The following is a 20,318-nucleotide window of genomic DNA, read 5'->3' as shown; positions in this document are numbered from 1 at the left end:
TATAAATATGGAAGTTCCTTCACTACTAAGCAGCCAAAGATATCTGCCTAAGCACCACTATGAGAATCTGTCTTGATTACAGAAGATCTGCTTGTGTTGAAACTTATTCACATATTGAAGTGTCAATTTAATTATCTTGAGGCTACATTTGGATTTGTTATAGATCAACAAACTAACAGGTTAGCACTTGAGAGCACATTGGATAAGCGTGCCCAAACAGACTTATACCAACATCGAATCAATGGACATCAGACTGTAGGCAGTTGCTTGTTACAGTCCAATGTACATGGGCAGTGGGTGGAGCTCTCTACTGGAAGTGTGCATTTGGGAATCTGACCTTGTAGTCTGCAAGTCTGAGTATAGGATTTCAGAATCAATGTTTGCATAGGAGCTATAATTATTGGAAAAGGTTGAACCGGCTGGGGCACTTTTTCCTTCGCAAAGCGAGGGCTGAAAACTGACTTAAAGGAGGTCTTTAAAATAATAAAAGGACTTAGTGGGGTTAACGAAGTGAGCCTGTTTCTACTTACAGGGGAGACTGCTAAAGTTTCGTAACTCCAAAAAAAAGGGCTGGGAGATTGCATATATTTTGTTTATACTTTTTGTGAGTGATGTGGTGACATGATGACGTACGCAGTTCACATACTTTTACAAAAAAACCCTAATGAATTATGTAAACAGCAAATAATGCTTAAACAATATATTCACAATATTACTCAAATATTAAATACACAACACTTCTCCCTGCTCAGCTATAAATTCCAACTGTATAGTGCATCTCAACTATATGACAGTATATTATATAGACATCTACAGCTCCGCTCAGACCTAGAGATTTAATCAGTGTGGAGGATTTCTTACTGTTGTGGGATAATGTCTTTTCTGACAAGGTAGTTCACTCTGCTTGGCAGGTGAGAACTCTGGTTGTGAAACTATCTCAGGTCATGGGTCCTCCTCCATGGTGGTGGTAGAAGGAGTTTACTCTGGGACCACAGGAAATGATTCTGAGAGCTGTGGACAGCTTTCCTCTCCAACAACTGACTCTGTTCTCCTCGACTGATCGATGACATCAGATGCCATTTCTACTCGTCCAGTCCTGTCCTTAATCTTTCCAATTATCCACTTTTGGTGACCTCTGTAGTCCCTTGCCAGGACTGCTTGTCTAGGAGTGAAACATCGAACTTCCTTGTTTGGGGAGCCCTCAATATGTCTCAGCTGTTTGCCCTGCATACCCCTCCAGAGACTGGTTAGAGGAGATCCAAGCATGAGAACAAGGGATGACCCAGGAACAGGACAGCTGGGGAGTTGTTGGTTATGGAGAGTGCTGCACTTGGTGGAAAACCCTTCTGTGGATTGAAAATGGACATGGGTGGTTGACGATCAGTAATGATGGTTGAAATGTTTTACATCAAGGTCTCTCTGTCAATCTAAGCATAATTTTTTCTTTGCAGCAGTAAGAGAACATGATGCAAAGGCTATGGGGCATTCACTTCCATCATTCATAACACGTGACACCAGGGTAGCATAAGGCAAGGTTCACTGGATATCTGCAAGCTTCAGTCTGGTGTCTTTGAAATGCCATTCAAACTCATTTTGTGGAATGACTGAAACAGCTGAGCCAGTGTCCAATTGCATTTTAATTCATTTGCAGTTCACTTCTGTAAACCATATTGCTTGTCTACTGTTAGTTTTCACGTTGTACATCTCAAGGCTCTACAGTCCTGTGTCACTCTCGTCACTATCAGATTTTTTCATCTGCAGCATTCAGATTAGTGCTCTATTTGAAACTGTAACTTGACTTTTTATCTTCTCTGTCCTGTCCATTTATTTTTTGTCTGCCCGACATGCTCTCTGTATGTGTCCTGCACAGTTGTATTTTCTGCAAGTTTTGCCTTTAAATCTGCATTAGTGTATGTGAGCCCCTGCCAAAGCTGTAACACGGTTTGTTCAGCCAGTTCCTGTTCAGACATTGCAATTTTGTGCCTGCTCACTTTCATTCCTGACTAAATCAATTACGTCTCTGGCTGCGATTTCAATGGCTCTTTTAAAAGTGAGTTGTGCTTTAGTTAGGAGCCATTTCTGAATATTTTCTTGTAAGGTTCCACAAACTAATCCATCATTAAGCCCATCACTGAACTGACAATGCTCAGACAATATCTTCAGGGATTCCCCTTCCTTTCGATTCCACTTACAATCAATTCAGTTTTAAATGTTCCTGCATTACTTTCAGCTCATTTCAGCTGGTTTGGTTGGAGCAGTTAAACTTCTAAGCAAAATGTACGCTCTTCCACCAAATGTACTCAGCAAAACTGGCACTCGTTTCTCATTGGCAATTTCATTTGCTTCAAACTACCATTCAAATTTAATCAGAATACATCTGCCAGTTATCCGTGCATCTATCCTTGCAAAGTAGCTAGCCATTTCTGCTCTTTTTTAATGATTATTATCACCTGGTATTCACTGTTTCACCCGTGAATTTCGTCCATTTTCTTCCTTTTTTTTTAACTTGACTGTCTTCTCATTCAAAGAAAAAAACGTGTTGTGCTTTTTTTTTAAAACTTGAACATCTCACTGCGCTTTAACAAGTAGATAGCTGTCTCGGGTTCATTTTAAAACTTACTTGTCACTTCTGTTAAATTTTTTAACTCCAAAACATAAAACTAATTCAAAGAAAACCACTGAGCTGGGAGATCATGTCTGTTTTGTTTATACTTTTAGTGAGCCACACACTCATGTCATGGTGCCGTGATGATGTCTGACATTCTCGCACTTTTACATATTTCATTACGGGTTATATGCAAATGAAGAATACTTAATCAAACTATATATTTACAATATTATTCAAATATTACTGAAATATTAAATAAACAGAGAGCAGGAACATCAAACTGAGTTGGTCACTAATAAATCCAACAGAATACTAAAGGAAATTTTGTCTAAGATGAAGAGAACATACTTCCACACCGAGCAGATGAGATGATTCACAAAGAAGTATCCAAAGAGAAATTGTTTAGTTAGATAAGGGCGAAGTAGATAGGAGGACATGTCAATTGTATAAAAGCTGATTGGGAGAAAGTGGATGGGAGGACCTGCTGGGCTTCTGAGCTGTAATTTTTATGTATATTAAAATATGTTGAATACCGCACATCCAACTACCGTAATAGATGGTTATTCCATGTAACCTTTGCTATTGACGCCATGTGTCCGAAATGTGAGCAAGATCCATACATATTTAGTACCAGCCATTAAACCACTGAAGTGTGGTTCAGTGCAGATAATATCTTAAAGTATGTATTCAAATTGACTTGCTTACTTCACTCCCGTGGGAAGGTTCCACCAGAGGTCTGGTGCACGCATGAAAATGTAATTTACATACATTGCTTAATATGGATAAACAGGCAAAAAAAGGACAGATTGCTGAAGGCAAAATCTTTTGCTGCATATATGGTAAACAGGTACTCAAGAAATATAACACTGTCCATGTAAAATATCCCAAGATAGTTCAAGATAGCATCAGCAGGCAACAATTAACCTCTGAATGGCACCAAAAGCTGAGGCAAATCAGCATATTGTGAGCATCAGCTAAAGGGGGGAGGCTGGCAGAGAAATGCTGCTATAGAGTCTTCATTCAGGGCTTGAGGGACGAAAGTACATCCATCACTCATTGGGACAAGGGCAAGCAAGGGTGCAAACAGAGCCCAAGTTAGGGAAGCACAACATTTTGGAATATTGCAAGGATGGAGGTGCGGACAGGGGCAAGCACATAGAGGGATTTGAACAGGGCGATGAGAACGTTAGCACTCATTGACAGGTGGATCGGGAGAATTCACAGGAATATAACTGGATAAAGTTTGACTTGGAACCACATTGGGACATTCGTGTAAATGAATATTAGATTAACCAATGAATAAAGTTTTAAGAAAGGTCTTAAAGAAGAAGAAGGAGGGAGGGAGAGAGGGAGAGAGAGAGAGAGAGAGTTAGTTAGTTAGTTAGTTTTGGGTCTTGGGAGGTGAAGGCCAGTGTTGTATCAGGCTGAAGTGGAGTACCCAAGGTGCAAACTACTCTTGTCGGAAGCCCATTTTTGAACATTTAGAACTTCTTGCTGGAATGTTTGAAAATCTCAGTAAGTAAAAGCAGAACCCGTCCCTGTGTTGATTATGAAAGAAATGCAATATATAAAACAGTTGCAAGAGTATATAATAGAGCACAAGCAACTGTCTTCCAGAGCAGAGGTGCAGGAAACACTTACGATGTGGTCGCAAACCCCTGGGTTCCAACATCGAATCATTTGGCTGCCTGCAGTGCTGTCCTGGCCTGCCGTTCTCAATGTCTTGCGTCCAAAGTCTGCAAACAAGACATCCTGTGTTAGCAGCAGTGAAGGGGTGGGGACAAAGGCTGGGGAAGTGGTGTTGTGGCCAAGACTGGATCAGGCATGATTATAACAAAGAGCAGGTTAAGCTCAGGGGGCCAATTGTGCTCTTATGTAGAATCCAACATTGTTTAATCAATAAATAACTCGATTCTCTTTTCTAATCGCCCACGTGTTAATATTTAGAATAGGACTAATACAAATTATTTGCAGAAATAAGGCATGCAGAGAACACAACAATTGTAACATTGATGTAGAGCGTAGAATACCTGTCACGAAACTTGACTACTTAATCCACTTAAATCAGAGCACCGACAATCATAATGGAGCATTAACCCAGTAATGCTGCTTCTGTGGCTACTATGTACTGATGGCTCATCAAAGCCTGAAGTTCTTTCTTTTTAACATAAAAAAAGTTAGTATTGATAGATCAGATTATTTATTTCATTTCAAGCCAGGGTTTAATAATATTGACACGTTATAGTTTGCCTCAGTAAATAAATAAATCTGGGAAGTGATTCACACTTCTCTCCAGAATTAGGAGAAACTGTGGCTTCTACAGTGGGTGCCAGACTTTCACTGCATTGCTCCAAGATCAGAAGGAACGCTCTTCAGGTGCACAACAGAAAGCTTCTTGATAATCCCAAAAAGTTTGGGAAGACAGCAATAGGAATTGTTTAACCTTTTTAACTGGATGTGAGCATATCTTCCGTTTCATTGGCCATACAATTGTACATCAGTGTCATCCATCATTCACACAGGCAAAAATGGGTTCCCACTTGAGGTGTGAGAACATAATTCAGCTGATCCTTTACTGCAGTACTGAGGCAGTGCTGCCTGGCCTGATGTGTCACCCCCCTCAGATGGGCTATTAAGTTCAACCAATGTCTGCCCTTACAGGGTACCATTTCAAAGAATATTGGAGCTCCTTCCAGTGTAATGGCCAATCTTTTTCCCCCAGTTAACATACTTAAAACACATTTTCTGCATGTTGTCAATTTTCTACTAATTGGATGCTGTTTTCAAACATATAACATTACAGGTCATTCGACAATGTTGTGCCGCCTTTTTAACCTACTCAATATAAACTATTCTCTCCTAAATAGCCCTCCATTTTTTTTTTATCAAACATGAGCCTATCTGAGAGTTTCTTTAAGTGTCTTGAATGTATCTGCCTCTACCACTACCCTTGACAGGGCATTCCACGCACCCACCATTCTCTGTGTAAAACACTTACCATAAGACTATAGGTCATAGGAGCAGAATTAGCCCATTTGGCCCATCAAGTCTGCTCTGCCATTTCATCATGGCTGATCCAATTTTCCCTCTCAGCCCCAATCTCCTGCCTTCTCCTCATATCCCTTCATGCCCTCACCAATCAAGAATCTGTTTACCTCTGCCTTAAATATACAGACAGACTTGGTCTCCACAGCTGCCTGTGGCAAAGAATTCCACAGATTCATCACTCTCTGGCTAAAAAAATTCCTCCACATCTCTGTTCTAAAAGGATGTCCCTCTATTCTGAGGCTGTGTCCTTTGGTCTTAGACCCTGCCACCATAGGAAACATCCTCTCCACATCCACTCTGAATAGGCCTTTCATCAATCGATAGGTTTCAATGAGGTCACCCCTCATTTTTCTGAATTCCAGTGCATACAGGCCCAGAACCATCAAATGCTCTTCGTATGACAGGCCGTTCAAACCTGGAATCATTTTCATGAACTTCCTTTGAACCCTCTACAGTTTCAGCACATCCTTTCTAAGATAAGGAGCTCAAGGCTGCTCACAACAATCCAAGTGAGGCCTCTGACCTCCACCATACCTCTCCCATTCCCCTATACTTCCCTCCAATCACTTTAAAATTATGCTCCCCTGTATTAGACATTTCTACCCTGGGAAAAATGTTCTGCCTATCTACTTGATTTGCCTCTTATCTTCTTGCATACCTCCATCAAGTCATCTCTCATCCTCCCTCACTCCAAGGAGAAAAGCTCACTCAATTTATCTTCATTGAAACATACTCTCTAATCCAGAGAATCTCCTCAACACCTTCTCTAAAGCTTCCACGCCCTTCCTAAAATGAGGTGACCAGCACTGAACACGATATTCCAAGTGTGGTCTAACCAGGGTTTTATAGAACTGTTGTGGAGATGTTTTCCAACATCTCCACACCCAAACTGCACAAATACGCTGCTGGCTGCAACGTGCCGTGTAGTTAGGAAAGTTTGCTATAAAAATGCAAGTTCTTTCTTTGTATACAAGTTGTTTGGTGCGCGTTTCATAAGAAAGGTGCCCTTATGTAGTTCAGCGTCTATTATTTCACTGGCAAAGTATGCCTGTGCTTTTCAAACGCTGCTCCAAACTCGACTATTTATATGCTATTTAAATAAGCACTAAGCAAGGTCATTTAGAGATTAATTACACTGGCAGAGATTACTTACAGAACAGAAGGTGACAGCAGATTTCAAGAGGTCAGAAAGGACAATTGCTTTGGAAGACCAGCAGCCACAGTTATCCTGACACCTGAGCTAACAAGACACCTTCCTTTCCTCCAGACATTTCTCTAGGTACTGCATGTAATTCATTTCTTTTCTTCATCTTTTTTCTGCATACAGTGCTGAACTTCCCCTACTACAACTGTTATTCAACGCACTTCTTACTTCATCCTCCTCCCCCATGCACCTGGCTTCACCTACCAGCTTTTAGCTTGTCCTCCGTCCCCTCCCGCCACCTTATTACTCTGGCATCCTCCCCCTTCCTTTTCAGTACTGACGGAGGGTCTCGTCTCGAAATGTCAGCTGTTCATTCACTTCCATAGAATGTTGCTTGACCTGCTGAGGTCCTCCAGGTAGGTGTTCTGGATTTCCAGCAACTGCAAGATCTCGTGTTTATGAATAGTTAGTTATTTAGAAGTAGGCATAACTCTCTCCTTATGTTTATAGCTTTGGAAGGTTTTGAGGACATACAGCATCCGATACAGAAAGATATTAACACAGACCAGTGTGAATTAGCTTCAAAACAAAAGCAAACCGCGTTGAAGCTGGACTCTGAAATAAAAATGGAAATTGCTGGGAATCCTCAGTAGCTAATGTGCTCCTCATAGTGAGTGGAACAGACTTAACATTTTAATCCCTAAAACAGGGTGAAAAAGGAAGTTCAGGGTTCCATGACAGGTTAAAAATATACTGCATCTATCATGGAAACCAAGTGCTTCTCAATCCAACCTACTTTTAGTTTTATTGGAGGTACGATTTGTGTGAGAGAAACCTATTGATTCCAGGATCTGCTCAGGTTCTGCTAATGGGCTGTATGTCTCTATATCAACATGATAGTTACTGATTTATGTGTGTTGTCTGGCTCTTCCAAGCCACGTCAAATTAATGGTAACAGAAAGATTGGATGGATAAGGTAAAGGTGTATCAGCATACATCTCTAAGAGCAGCAAAGGATCCTCCAGGATCTGTAAGGCAATCTTTAAGTGCCTCTTAGCTCCACAGTTCCCCCCTAACATGTCAAAGTTTGGATAACCACTGCATTGTAATTACCAAACTTCTATGATCATTGCCTCCACCTTAAATCTTCTCCCCATCTTGTTCTCTCCTTCCACTCCTTGCTTCTGCTTGTCAACCTCCCACTTCTCACATGTCTCCCGAATCTCTGTCTCTACTCTCAGCATCCCATCCAGCCCTGATTTTGGCCATCCATCTCCCTAAGTCTGTTTGTGAATCATACATAACTCTTCCACACTTTTCTGCACCCTGCTCAAGTAGATATCATGACCAATGTCCCTCCTTCGGAGAGTTGGATACTTTCATCGGTAAAACCACTTACGGGTCTATTTGTAGTCCTCGTATGTCCCTGCATCTGTTTGTGTCCCAAGCACAGTACGGGTCTCTGGCTAGGATACACTCTCCACAGCTCTGGTAAATGGTGCAGTTAGAGACGGATAGCTGAACCACTCCTGTGTATGAAGATGCATATAACATGCCCTGTAGGTTGAGAAAAACATTCTTAGCTTGCTTCCTGGACAGCAGACTGATGAATACTCATTCACAATTTGCAGAGCGACTAAGCTATTCACTACTATGGAAGTATCTATTCTGAGTGTAACATTAAATGTTGCCAATGCATCGATACTGTAAATCCATACAATGCTTTGATTCAACATCTAAACATAAGATTGAATTCTCATTCACAATATTTGCAGAGTGACTAAGCAATACAAATGTATATTTGAGTATACCATTAAACATTGACAATGAATTGATTTTAACAATTGTAAATCCATACTATGCTTGCATCGAACATTGCAACATCAAAACTAGAACTCAGTCCAAATGTGAGCCTTTTATTATGGTAGCATTTCCGTTTCAGGACTAGAAAGCTTCAGGATGGAACCCCTTACCAGGCATTCATGACGACTGGTTCTGAGTTCAAGAACAGCATGTGGCTTGTTACGATTGTGCTTCCTTGCCTCTATGCTTAGATACTGGCTGAGCTCTTGCCAATGAAGCTGAGTAACACAGCACAGAAGGAGCCCATTGTGTCCCTGCCTCACAGGGGTACCATCCAACTGATTAGCACAAAGGAAAGGAGGCAGCCAGCCATACTGTCAATCCCGCCCACTACCTGACATAGTCTCAACGGGATGAGGGTGAAGTTACCAAAACTGCCATCTAGAATTTCTGATTCCTCCGTTAATTTCCTATTCCTTTCCACATTCTCCACTGCTCACCACCATCACTATTCCTTCCACAAGTTCTGGGTGGAACGCACACAAAATGCTGGAGGAACTCAGCAGCATCTGGGAAGAGGGTACAGTTGACGGCTGTCCTGCTGAAGAGTTTCAGCCCAAAATGTCATTGTACTCTTTTCCTAGATACTGCTGAACTCCTCCAGCATTTTGTGCGTGTTGCTCGGATTTCCAGCATCTGCAGATTTTCTCTTGTTTGAAATTCTATGTGGAAGAGCTTCCTAATCTTACTGTGATTGATAGCTGGGGAGAAAATGAAACTTTTCAAAGGAATAAGCATATATTACGGTATTGCCTGAGATGAAGAAAGTTCACTTAGCCTCCTTGCAGAATCAGGAAGTCACCCTTCATAAAATCTGTACCTGTTTTGAATCCAGAATCAGGTTCTGCACTGGTTGTGGTTCAGCAAACAGAGCAATTTCCTCAATAATGTGGGCCTTGTGATTCACATTTATGGCTTTGTGCAACATTCCAGTATCTGTCAATAAACAAGAAATAACACTGCCGTAAATTTTAAAAGGTGAAAAGATCTAGTGGCAATATTTTCAAACAACATCAATATATTTCATCTTAAATGTATGCAACAGCAATTTATTATTAAGACGTCATTGTCCATGGTGGATTTGACAATACCCGAGGACCTCCCATAAGCTATTAATAAGCTATCCTGAAGCACTAATTTTTTTCATCTATTCACCATTTTTACCCACTAGCACTGAATTGCTAGCCTTGAAAGACTGGTTTTACTGTAAGTCAGCAGATGGTTAAGAACTATGATCCATAATTTCTGCAGACAATGATTGAGACAGCCAGATTTACAGGGGAAGTGCTCTCCCGAAGCAAGGCCATTTCTCCACTCATTTATTGGTGACTCTTCTTTATATTAGCTATATTTTTGTGCTCAGCTGAACAGAAATATAGTGAAGTAATGATAAAAAATAATGGAAATAATGTATTTCATTCACGAACAAAATAACATTACCCCTTCACCTCCTCTTTATGCAGCTCATTTTAATTTACAAAGGTGATAATGGAAATAACCTTTGATATTTCAGGCCTGCAGCTATGCAGAGTGTTTCTTTTGGTCAGGTACCAACCAGAACACTTTAGTTTATTGCTGATCTGTGGCACTGTGCACAGATTCCAAGTCCCCACAGGCCCTGAAGATGGAGCAGTACCACTTCTACCTGTGATGTCTCTGCACGTGGGTGATGAAGCAAGACTGTCGGAGCATTGGACACAACTATGCAGCTCGAAGAGTTACTGCCTCACAGCTTCAGTAAGCCAGGTTCAATCCTGGCTTCAGGCGCTATCTGGTTGGGGTTCTTCTTGTGACCACCTGTGTTCTCTCTGGGTGCCCTGGTTGCCTCGCACATCCAGATAAAAACTAAGTATGAGTTATCTAAATTCTGCAGGTGCTGGAAATCCAAAGCAATACTCACAAGATGCTGGCAGAACTGTGCTGGAGCATCTATAGAAAGGAGTAAACAGTTGACGTTTCAGGCAGAGACCTGTCTTCAGGAATGAGAAAGAAGGGGGAAGATACCAGAATAAAAAGGTGGGAAAGGGGGAAAGAGGCTAGCTGGAAGGTGATAGGTGAAGCCAGGTGCGTGGGAAAGGTCAAGAGCAAGAGAAGAATGGATCTGATAGAAGAGGTGTGGACAATAAGAGAAAGGGAAGGAGGATGGGACTCAAAAGGAAGCAACAGGCAGGTGAGGTGGAAGATCAGCGTGGAGAATAGAGGAAGTTGGGGGGGGGGGATGATTTATCTAAATTTGAAGAATTCGAATTTGAGTTCTGATGGCTGCATTGTACCTAAAGAAAAGATAAGGAGCTGTACTTCAAGCTTGCCTTTGGCCTTGTGACACTGCAGAAGGGCACCAACAGAAAGGTCTCAGAATTATAGCGGCAGGCAATTGGAGACTTTGGGTCACTCCTGCAGACTGAGCGTGAGTGGTCTATGAGGCGATCACACGAACTGTGGTTTGGCTTCTCCAACGTAAAGGAGAAGTGAACACTGAACGAACGCACTAGCTTGGAAGCAGTCTAAGTGAACTGTTACTTCACCCTCTCTATTACTGATTGGTTTCTGCTCCCGTTACAGGAAGGAATAACAGCAAATGAAGGAGCCCTGCACACCAGTGAATGCCACAAAGCAAGGCATCCTTTTAATGAAGTGTTTAATTTCTGGATTATCTCTGTGAAGAAACGCAAGTACAGGCTGTCCATAAGTTGATTTTGTCTAAAAATACACATAAATCACTCAATATGGAAACAGTCCTTCCATATTCATTATGTGAGTGGCATCAAGAGCACATAAGACTGATAAGAAAGAAAAGTCACTAAAAGTGAAGAGTGAGAGGCTCTGGCACTCATGTATGAACATTGGACTTCGAATGTAATAATATTATGGGAGCTTTCTCATATTTAAGGGTGCCTATAAATCAAGTGTTTGTTACCCAGGAGTGAGATGCTGTCCGATTAACTCTCCATACCTGTGCCCAGAAACAGAACATCATATTGCCCATGAGTGCCTTGCACTCTGTCCACGGCGAGCTGGGTGTACTTCACGTGCTTCTTCGTCAGAACGGGCTTACTCTTGACACTCTTTTCCATTAGAAAATGGTCCTTTGCAAAATTCAAAACTTTGTCTGGCATTTGGAATGAAGAAGTTATGTTCATGGCTCTTACACTGTCTGTAATGCACTGAGAGAGATAACAAAAGGCGAATTTGCATTAATTAACATGTACATTGACCCTTTAACCAAGCATCTGTCAAAAGGACCATTTGTTGGCTTCTTCCTCAACATTAAAGGCTACAATGTGCACAGCTCAGCAAACCTCGCCAATTCTACTGGACTCACAAAGGAGTTTGTTAACTCCCCGCTCACCAGCAAATCTCACCACACAGCAGCCTCATCATCATGTGCGGGAGATCATGACAGTGACCGTTCTTTTGCAAGCTGATGAAGTGGCGTGAAGGTGCCCCTCTCAGGAAAGCAGGCATTTGAAGTCAAATCCTGCTCTTGTCTCTTAGAGCCAGCTGAGTGTGGGTGATTATTTGCATACTGAATGCTTAATTCAGTGGACATGAATGGATAGCAATGTCTCCACAGAAAATAAGTAGATAATTCTTTGGATATTTGTTATTAATTTAACTTTGAATTGAGTGACTCTTCAGCATTGCCAGACATGGAATGGTACAGCACAGGAACAGGTCCTTCAGTCTATGATATTGTGCCAAACTAATTAAATGCCTAATTAAATAATTTCCCCTTTCAATATTTTTATTAATTTCTACATAGAAGAATAGAGTACAAGAAGATATAATAAGTCAAAAAAGGATAAAATATTATCAATTATATTTAAATCACACTTGGAATCTCATTACCCTATATTCATGTAAATTAAATTAAATCGTAATATTGAAATGTGATAATTTTATTAAACAAAAAAAAGAATCTAAGCCCACTACCAAGATCAAAGCTGTTTGGTAGAGAAAGAAAAAAGGAAAAAGAATCCTTATCATATAGTGAAACATGCTATTAGCCAACATCTGTACTTTAAGAGCAAATCAAAGGTTTTGAAAATAGATCAGAAATGGTCCCCACAATGTTTGAAAGTCTTGACTAGATTCAGAAATTGAACAATTGATCTTCTCTAAATTTAAGCATGACATAACATCACATAACCATTGAACGTGAGTAGGCGGAGCAACATCCTTCCATTTAAGCAAGAGCGCCCTCCGAGCTATAAGAGAAATAAAAGCCAAAATGTGCAAATCAGATGTCTCCAAAATAATATCTTTTCCTCCAACAATACTGAATAAGGCAGTCAAAGGGTTAGGCTTAAAATTTACTTTGAAAAGTACAGAGGAAGTTTGGAATACTTCCTTCCAGTAAAATAATTTCCTATTGCCTACACAACGTTCATCCTCCATTCTCTGCACATTCATGTTCCTAGCTAAGAGCCTATAAAAGCCTCCATTGTATCAACTTCCACCATGAACCTCAGCAGCCTATTCCAGGAATCCGCCATCTTCCATGTAAAATCTTGATTGGCACATCTCCTTTGAACCTACCCTCTCTCATCCTATATACATGTTCGCTAGTATATTCAGATTGTTTTATAATTATACCGAGTAAATGCAATACTTCCCTGATTCACTCAATGCAATGAAGAACGTCAGTCACCCAGCCAATAAAAAGTCCCTCAATTTCACAAGAGCTGTTCCTCCCTTGGTTGCATTTAAAATTGAGCTTTAACCAAAGCTTAGTTGTTTATTGCGGCCTGCTCATTCAGACCAAGGACTAAACCGTGTTTATCTGCAGACTGTCCCATTTATCAGTTACTGATAATAGGTAGCCGTATTAGGAATGTGCAGAGCAGTCTGCAGGGAAATTTCAAACTGTAAATGGTACAGAGATCATGGACCAATACGTCAACCCTGTAACACACACACAACACTGCAGGAATGTTGCAGATGGGGCAGCATCTATGGAAATGAATAAATAGTCAACGTTTTGGGCTGAGACCCTTCTACAGGACTGGAAAGTATTGGGGGAGATGTCAGAATAAAAAGCTGAGGGTAGGGCAAGGAGGGCTAGCTAGAAGGTGATTGGTGAAGCCAGGTGGGTGAGAATAAATAAACTGATAGGAGACCATGGGAGAAAGGGAAAAGGGAGGGGTACCACGGGGAGGTGATAGGTAGGTGAGGAGGAGAAGTAAAAGGCCAGAGTGGAGAATAGAAGAAGAGGGAATGTGGGGCTGGGGGGGAGAAAAAAGATGAAAAAAATATTGAAGGAGAAATCAACGTTCATGTTATTAGGTTGGAGTCATTAGACGGAGTATGAGGTGTTGCTCCTCCACACTGAGAGTGGCCTCACTGTGGCAAAAGAGGAGGCCATAGACGAACATTTTGGACGGGAATGGAGGTAGTAATTAAAGTGGTTGGCCACCAGGAATTTCCACTTTTGGCAATTGGAGTGGAGGTGATTGACTAGGTGGTCCCACAATTTAGGTCGAGTCTCACCAATGTACAACTCTGTACCTCCTCACAGAATCATAGAGTCGTTCAGTCTGACAACAGACTCTTCACGTTACAGTTTGTGTTAAGCTTCATCAAATCCAAGCTACAGACCATAAATTTGTGAAACTCCAAACCGGGTGGTAACCCCCATTCAAACCTGTGAACTAGCCAACGAGGACCAGCTACTTATGCTTCCATTTTTGAAACCGAACAGGCAATTTGTGTTCTACCCTCCACTTTATGGTTGAGATGAGCTAGACCCAAGCAGAAAATCACTTTTCAACAAGCCCTTCAGAGCGCCAATTAAAATTTATCAGACATTTGAGAAGAATAGCCATTAGAAGACTTGGACAATCATATATACCGGCTATACTGGAGTATTACGTTATGCTCTCCCAGTCTCTCACATGTTTGCAAATAAGGAACAAACCACTTAAATGGATGCCAAATCACCAGGCACTCAGGTGTGGAGTGGACAGAGAGTACTCCACTGATCAATCTCTCATTCAAGGGTGTAGATATTTACGAACATTCTCAAATATTTGCAAAAATAGATCTGAGCTTTTCTCAAGTACATGAATGAATTTCAAGTGTTTTGAAGGTGATTTTTTAAATTGCCTTGCATCAGTGTTCTAACTAGAAATCAACAAAAGAATTTTTACAACACACACAAAATGCTGGTGGAACACAGCAGGCCAGGCAGCATCTATAAGTCTATAACGTCAACAGTGCTTCTCCTTATAGATGCTGCCTGGCCTGCTGTGTTCCACCAGCATTTTGTGTGTGTTGTTTGAATTTCCAGCATCTGCAGATTTCCTCATGTTTGCTAAAAGAATTTGTATTTTAATTGTCAGCTTCAATTACTATGAATCTTCCGCAAGTAACAAAAACAACTTGTTAGTTCATAAGGCATAGGAGCAGAATTGGGCCATTCAACCCATTGAGTCTGCTCTTCTCTTCCATCATGGCTGATTTATTATCCCTCTCAACCTGATTCTCCTGCCTTCTCTCTGAAACTGTAGATGCCCTGACAATCAGAACTTATCAACCTCCACTTTAAATATACCAAATGACTTGGCCGCCACAGTCATCTATGGCAATGAATTTCAGATTCACCACTCTCTGGCTAAAGAAATTCCTTCACATCTCTGTTCTAAGGTGACGTCCTTATATCTCCCACTATAAGAAACACCATCTCTATATTCACTCCAACTAGGCTTTTCAATATTCAACAGTTTTCAATAAAACCCTCTCTCATTCTTCCAAACTACAGTGTGTACAGGCCCAGAGCCATCAAACACTCCCCATTAACCCTTTCATTCCTGGAATCATTCTTGTGAACCTCCTCTGGACCCTCCCCAATGCCAGCACATCTTTTCTTAGATGAGGAGCCCAAAACTGCTCACAATATTCCAAATGTGGTCTGATCAATGCTTTATAAGATCTCAGTATTATGTCCGTGCTTTTATATTCTAGCCCTCCTGAAATGAACGTTAATATTGAATTTACCTTCCTCAACCGGCAAGTTAACCTTCAGGGAATCCTGCATGAGCACTGCCAAATCCCTTTGCACCTCTGATTTCTGAATTTGCTCCCCACTTAGAAAAAAGTCTACACCTTTATTCCTTCTACCAAATTGCCGTACACGTTCTGTTACTGTTTTCCACCTGCCACTTCTTTACCCATTCTCCTGATATAAGTGCTTCTGCAGACTCCCTGCCCCCTCACCGCTACCTGCCCTTCTACCTATCTTCATATCACTGGCAAACTTCGCCACAAAGCCATCAATACTGTCATCCAAATCATTGACACTTATTGTGAAAAGAAGCAGTCCCAATACCAATCAGTGTGGATTACCACTAGTCATCGGCAGCCAACAAGAAAAGGTCTCCTTTATTCCCACTCTTGAACTCTTGCCAGTCAGCCAGTCTTCTGCCTATGCTAGTACCTTTCCCATAATACAATGGGTTCTTATCTTGTTTATCAGTCTTGTGTGTGGCACCTTGTCAAAGACCTTCTGAAATTCCAAGTAACCAACATCTACTGACTCTCTTTTATCTATCCTGCCTGTTATCTCCTCAAATAATTGCAACAGATTTGTTACACAAGATTTCCCCTTAAGGAAACCATGCTAACTTCGGCCAATTTTATCAAGTGCCTCCAAGTATCTCAGAACTTCATTCTTAATAATAGACTCCAATATCTTCCCAACCAAAAGTCAGGTGAACTAGCCTATAATTTCCTGCTTTTTGTTTCCTTCCCTTCTTAGAGTGGTGTGACATTTGCAATTTAACAGTGCTGTGCTTTGTCTAAGCATGGTTTTCTCACTAACAGCAGAAACACGCTCAAAATTGATGTTTACGTTCTTTGTTTATTCACTTACAGCAGCAATTTTGAACAGGTACAGTTTAGCTGACCCATTTCTCACTGGTATCTTGGACAACGTTTATCCCTCTACCTTCCACAGCCACACAGTTGGTCATCCTTGTATTCCAATTTGTAGGAATCAACAACTGAAGGTAAAATTAGCTGTCATATTTCTTACAATGCAGCACCATCTATGCTGCATTTGTTGCATTTGGCTTTAAAATGAGGCTTTAAAAGTTCATTCCTTCTCTGGTTGTTGCTGAGCGAGGACAGCATGAGACATAATTGAGGTCAGGGGTCATCATGTTCATTTGGGTACCAAATGTTATCCGATTGTTGTAGATTGTGAGGAATAATAATGTTTGTCTTCCAAACTGATGTTGCAAAAATCTGCCTCTTCAGTCCAAATAAATGTTTAAAATTAATTAAATCTTGGGTAAAACTTCTATCTTAAACACCTGGAGCTTCACCACTCATTACTGATCCTCTGATAATTTTTAATTTCACATGTGTTAATGAGAAAATTGTTTCAGTTTATTAATTGCAAGGATAGATAATGAAAGGAGGAAGGCCACGGGGTAAAGAGAAACTTAAGATAAGTTTGAATAGGTATATGGATGGGAGGGCTATGGTCCTGGTGAGGGTCAATGGGACTGGGCAGAATAACAGTTCAGCACCAACTAGATGGGCCGAAGGACCTGTTTCTGTGCTGTAATGCTCTAAGACTGATTGACTAAATAAATAAAGCTTAGAAAAATAGCACATTGCCACTTAATATAATTCATCACAAGGTCCTGTAATTTGTCCTCACAATCAATAATCTGCAGAACGTTTCTAGCGTTTGAAACAAGTACTCACTTGTTTGGCTGAGGTGAGACGAAGCTTGAAAAGAGCTCAGGGGTTTGGGGGATTTGCTGCAATCATAGCAAGCTGGTCGGTACCAATAAAAAGAAGTGAACTGGAAGTGGAGCGGCCATTGTAGGAGTGGCAAGTTTGTGAGTGGACAGTGGTCAGGCTTTGGCACACCAGGCTTAGGCGAGAACTGGCGGAGGCTCTGTGTAAATTTCTAATAAGATTTTTTTTCTCTTTTTCCTTTGTTTATCAGTACATAGCTACCGCTGTGAGAATGGGTCCAAGATTTGTGGCATGTTCTTTGAGTGAGATGTGGGAACTTTAGAGATGATGTTAAGGAACTGGAGGTGAAGCTCGATGACCCTTGATTCATATGGGAGAACGAGGAGGTGATAGATATGACCTACAGGGAAGTAGTTCACCCCTAGGTTGCAAGACACGTATAGCTGGGTGACTGTTGAGAAGGGAATAGGCAGCTAGTGCAGAGTACTCCTGCGTCCATACCTCTCAATAATAAGTATGCCACTTTCAATACTATTGGGGGGAGGGGGAGCAACCAATCAAGGGGAAAGCACAGTGACCAGGTCAATGAAACTGAGTATGACCTCTGTGGCTCAGAAGGGAAAGGGGGAGAAGAGTGTTCAATTTCAAGTTTAATTATTCAGTTCATGAATCCAGCCAAATGAAACAACGTTCCTCTAGGGCTAGCATGTAAGCACACTATCAACAGTCATACAGTTGTGCAGAAGAGTGCAGTAGTGTTAGGGGATTCAATTTCACAGTTAGAGGAGATTCTGTGGGCATGAAAGCGATACCAAGATGGTATTCTGCCTCCTGGGTGTGCCAGGGTCAGGGGTGTCTCCACAGCATTTTAAAGGTGGAGAGTGAGCAGCCGGAAATCATGGTACATTTTGGTACCGTCAATATGGGTAGTGAAAGGGAGAATATCCTGAAGACGGAATATAGGGAGTTAGATAGAAAATTGGAAAACACGACCTTCAGAGTCGCAATCTCTGGATTGCTCCCTGAGACACACGCCAGTGAATTAGATGATTTGGCAGATGAATACATGATTGAGGAACTAGTGCAAGGGTTAGAGTTTCAGATTTCTGGGACCTTTTCTGAGTAAGGTCCAACCTGTACAAAAAGGATGGGTTACACCTGAACCCTATAGGGACCAATATACTTGCAGCTAGGTTTGCTAGAACTGTTGGGGAGGGTTTTAAACTGATTTGGCAGGGAAAGAGAAGCGGTGTGATAGGGTTGAGGATGGAACTGTTGGTATACAAGTAGATGTGGTGTGTAGTGAGAATGTGAGGACGAACGGGCAGAATGCACACAGTATAAGGAATAAGGTAGATGATCCTGTAGTGCAGTTAAGAGACTGGCAGGTAAGGGAGTCCTTAGTAGGTAGTGATCATAATATGATACAATTCACTCCGAAGTTTGAGAGCTCGAAGCTAAAGTCATTTACATCAGTATTACAGTGGAGTAAAGGGAATTATAGAGGCATGAGAGAGGAGCTGGCCAAAAGTGATTAGAAGGGATGATGGTAGAACAGCAATGAGCTGGAGTTTCTGAGAGAAATTCTGAAGGCACAGCATAAAGAGGTATTCTGAATGGAGGATGACACAACTATGGCTGGCAAAGGAAGTCAAAGAAAGCATAAAACCAAAAAAGAGGGCATTTAATTTAGCAAAAAGTAGTGGGAAGTCAGGGGATTGGCAAGTTTTTGAATAACACCAGAAGGCAACCAAATAAGCTTTAAGGAGAGAAAAGATGAAATATGAAGATAAACTAGCCAATATATAAAAGAGGATACCAGAAGTATTTTTATATAGAGAGAAAAAGAGAGCTGAGACTAGCTATCAGACCACTGGAGAGTTAATAGTGGGGGGGGGGGGGGTGGAAGTCAATGGAAAGGGGGATGAACTTAATAAGTATTTTGCATCAGTCTATACTGTGGTAGGCACTTGCAGTATACCAGAAATTCAAGAGTATCAGGGGGCAGAAATGAGTATAGTTGCTATTACTGAGGAGAAGGTGCTTGGGAAACTGAAAGGTCCGAAGGTAGACAAGTCACCTGGACCAAATGGACTACACCCCAGGGTTCTGAAAGAGGCAGTTGAAGGGATAGTGGATCTTTCAAGAATCACTAGACTCTGGAATGGTTCTGGAGAACTAGAAGCGCCCTGTGACATCATGAAGACATTAAGTACATAATAAAAGCGCAGTACTCTCTCTATCACAAAAATAATTTGAACACATTCGCTCTGGATTTTTCTACGACTGCTGAGATGCTTGGCTGCAGATTTTAATCATTAACCAGCTGTCTGGACTCTGGAAGCTTAAGTATGGAAGGCAGTAATTTGTTCCATCTACTCAACGAGCTGAGTTCCGACAAACAACAGGACTAACAATGGGAATTAGCAATGATGTTAAATTTAACTACTATTTCATAGAGCAGTTTATCCCTTCTTAATTGTGACATTGATGTGAATGTTTTCCCACCTGGAGCTAACGGACCACTCTCCCTTCTCTATGTCTTGGAGAAAGTGCTGTCCATTAAAAAGCTCCTACAGTCGTGGAATTGACAGACAGAGAAGCCGTGACGGAATTGATCAACAGACCAGGCCTGAAGGGTTGAATGATTTACTCGGGCTACAAAGTTTCTGAGGAGTAACGCAATTTTCTCTAAGAAATCACTGATGTCCTGAGGTAAATCCATTTTTGCTGCTCTGGCACCTGCACCCAAGCTGTGGGTGTATAAATTTGTGACAAGAGGCTATGTATTTTTTTTTGTTTTTCCCTTGTAATCAGTGAAAATCAGGTCTAAGAGCCATTTCTCCAGCTAGTTATTACATGCGCCATGAGTTTATCAATAGGAAGTGACAGGAAGCGGACAGTTATTACACATTCTCTACACACACCCTTCAAGCAGCTAATGAG

At 41.3% G+C, this 20,318-nt stretch overlaps 1 protein-coding gene across 6 annotated transcripts in view; it reads right to left on the bottom strand.

Moving 5' to 3' along the window:
• Positions 1-20,318, bottom strand: part of sema4ba (sema domain, immunoglobulin domain (Ig), transmembrane domain (TM) and short cytoplasmic domain, (semaphorin) 4Ba) — a 432,540-nt gene that overhangs the window by 6,969 nt on the left and 405,253 nt on the right. For all 6 annotated transcript variants that reach the window (XM_073033035.1, XM_073033033.1, XM_073033036.1 and 3 more), the window contains 4 exons: positions 11,617-11,827; positions 9,484-9,599; positions 8,200-8,357; positions 4,250-4,344 (listed from right to left, as the gene is read on the bottom strand). In XM_073033035.1, the coding sequence (XP_072889136.1) occupies positions 4,250-4,344; positions 8,200-8,357; positions 9,484-9,599; positions 11,617-11,827 (580 nt within the window). The remainder of the gene's footprint in view (positions 1-4,249; positions 4,345-8,199; positions 8,358-9,483; positions 9,600-11,616; positions 11,828-20,318) is intronic.

This window comes from Hemitrygon akajei, chromosome 30, assembly GCF_048418815.1.
Source record: "Hemitrygon akajei chromosome 30, sHemAka1.3, whole genome shotgun sequence".
Lineage (NCBI taxonomy): Eukaryota > Metazoa > Chordata > Chondrichthyes > Myliobatiformes > Dasyatidae > Hemitrygon > Hemitrygon akajei.
This window is presented reverse-complemented; position numbering and strand designations above follow the sequence as displayed.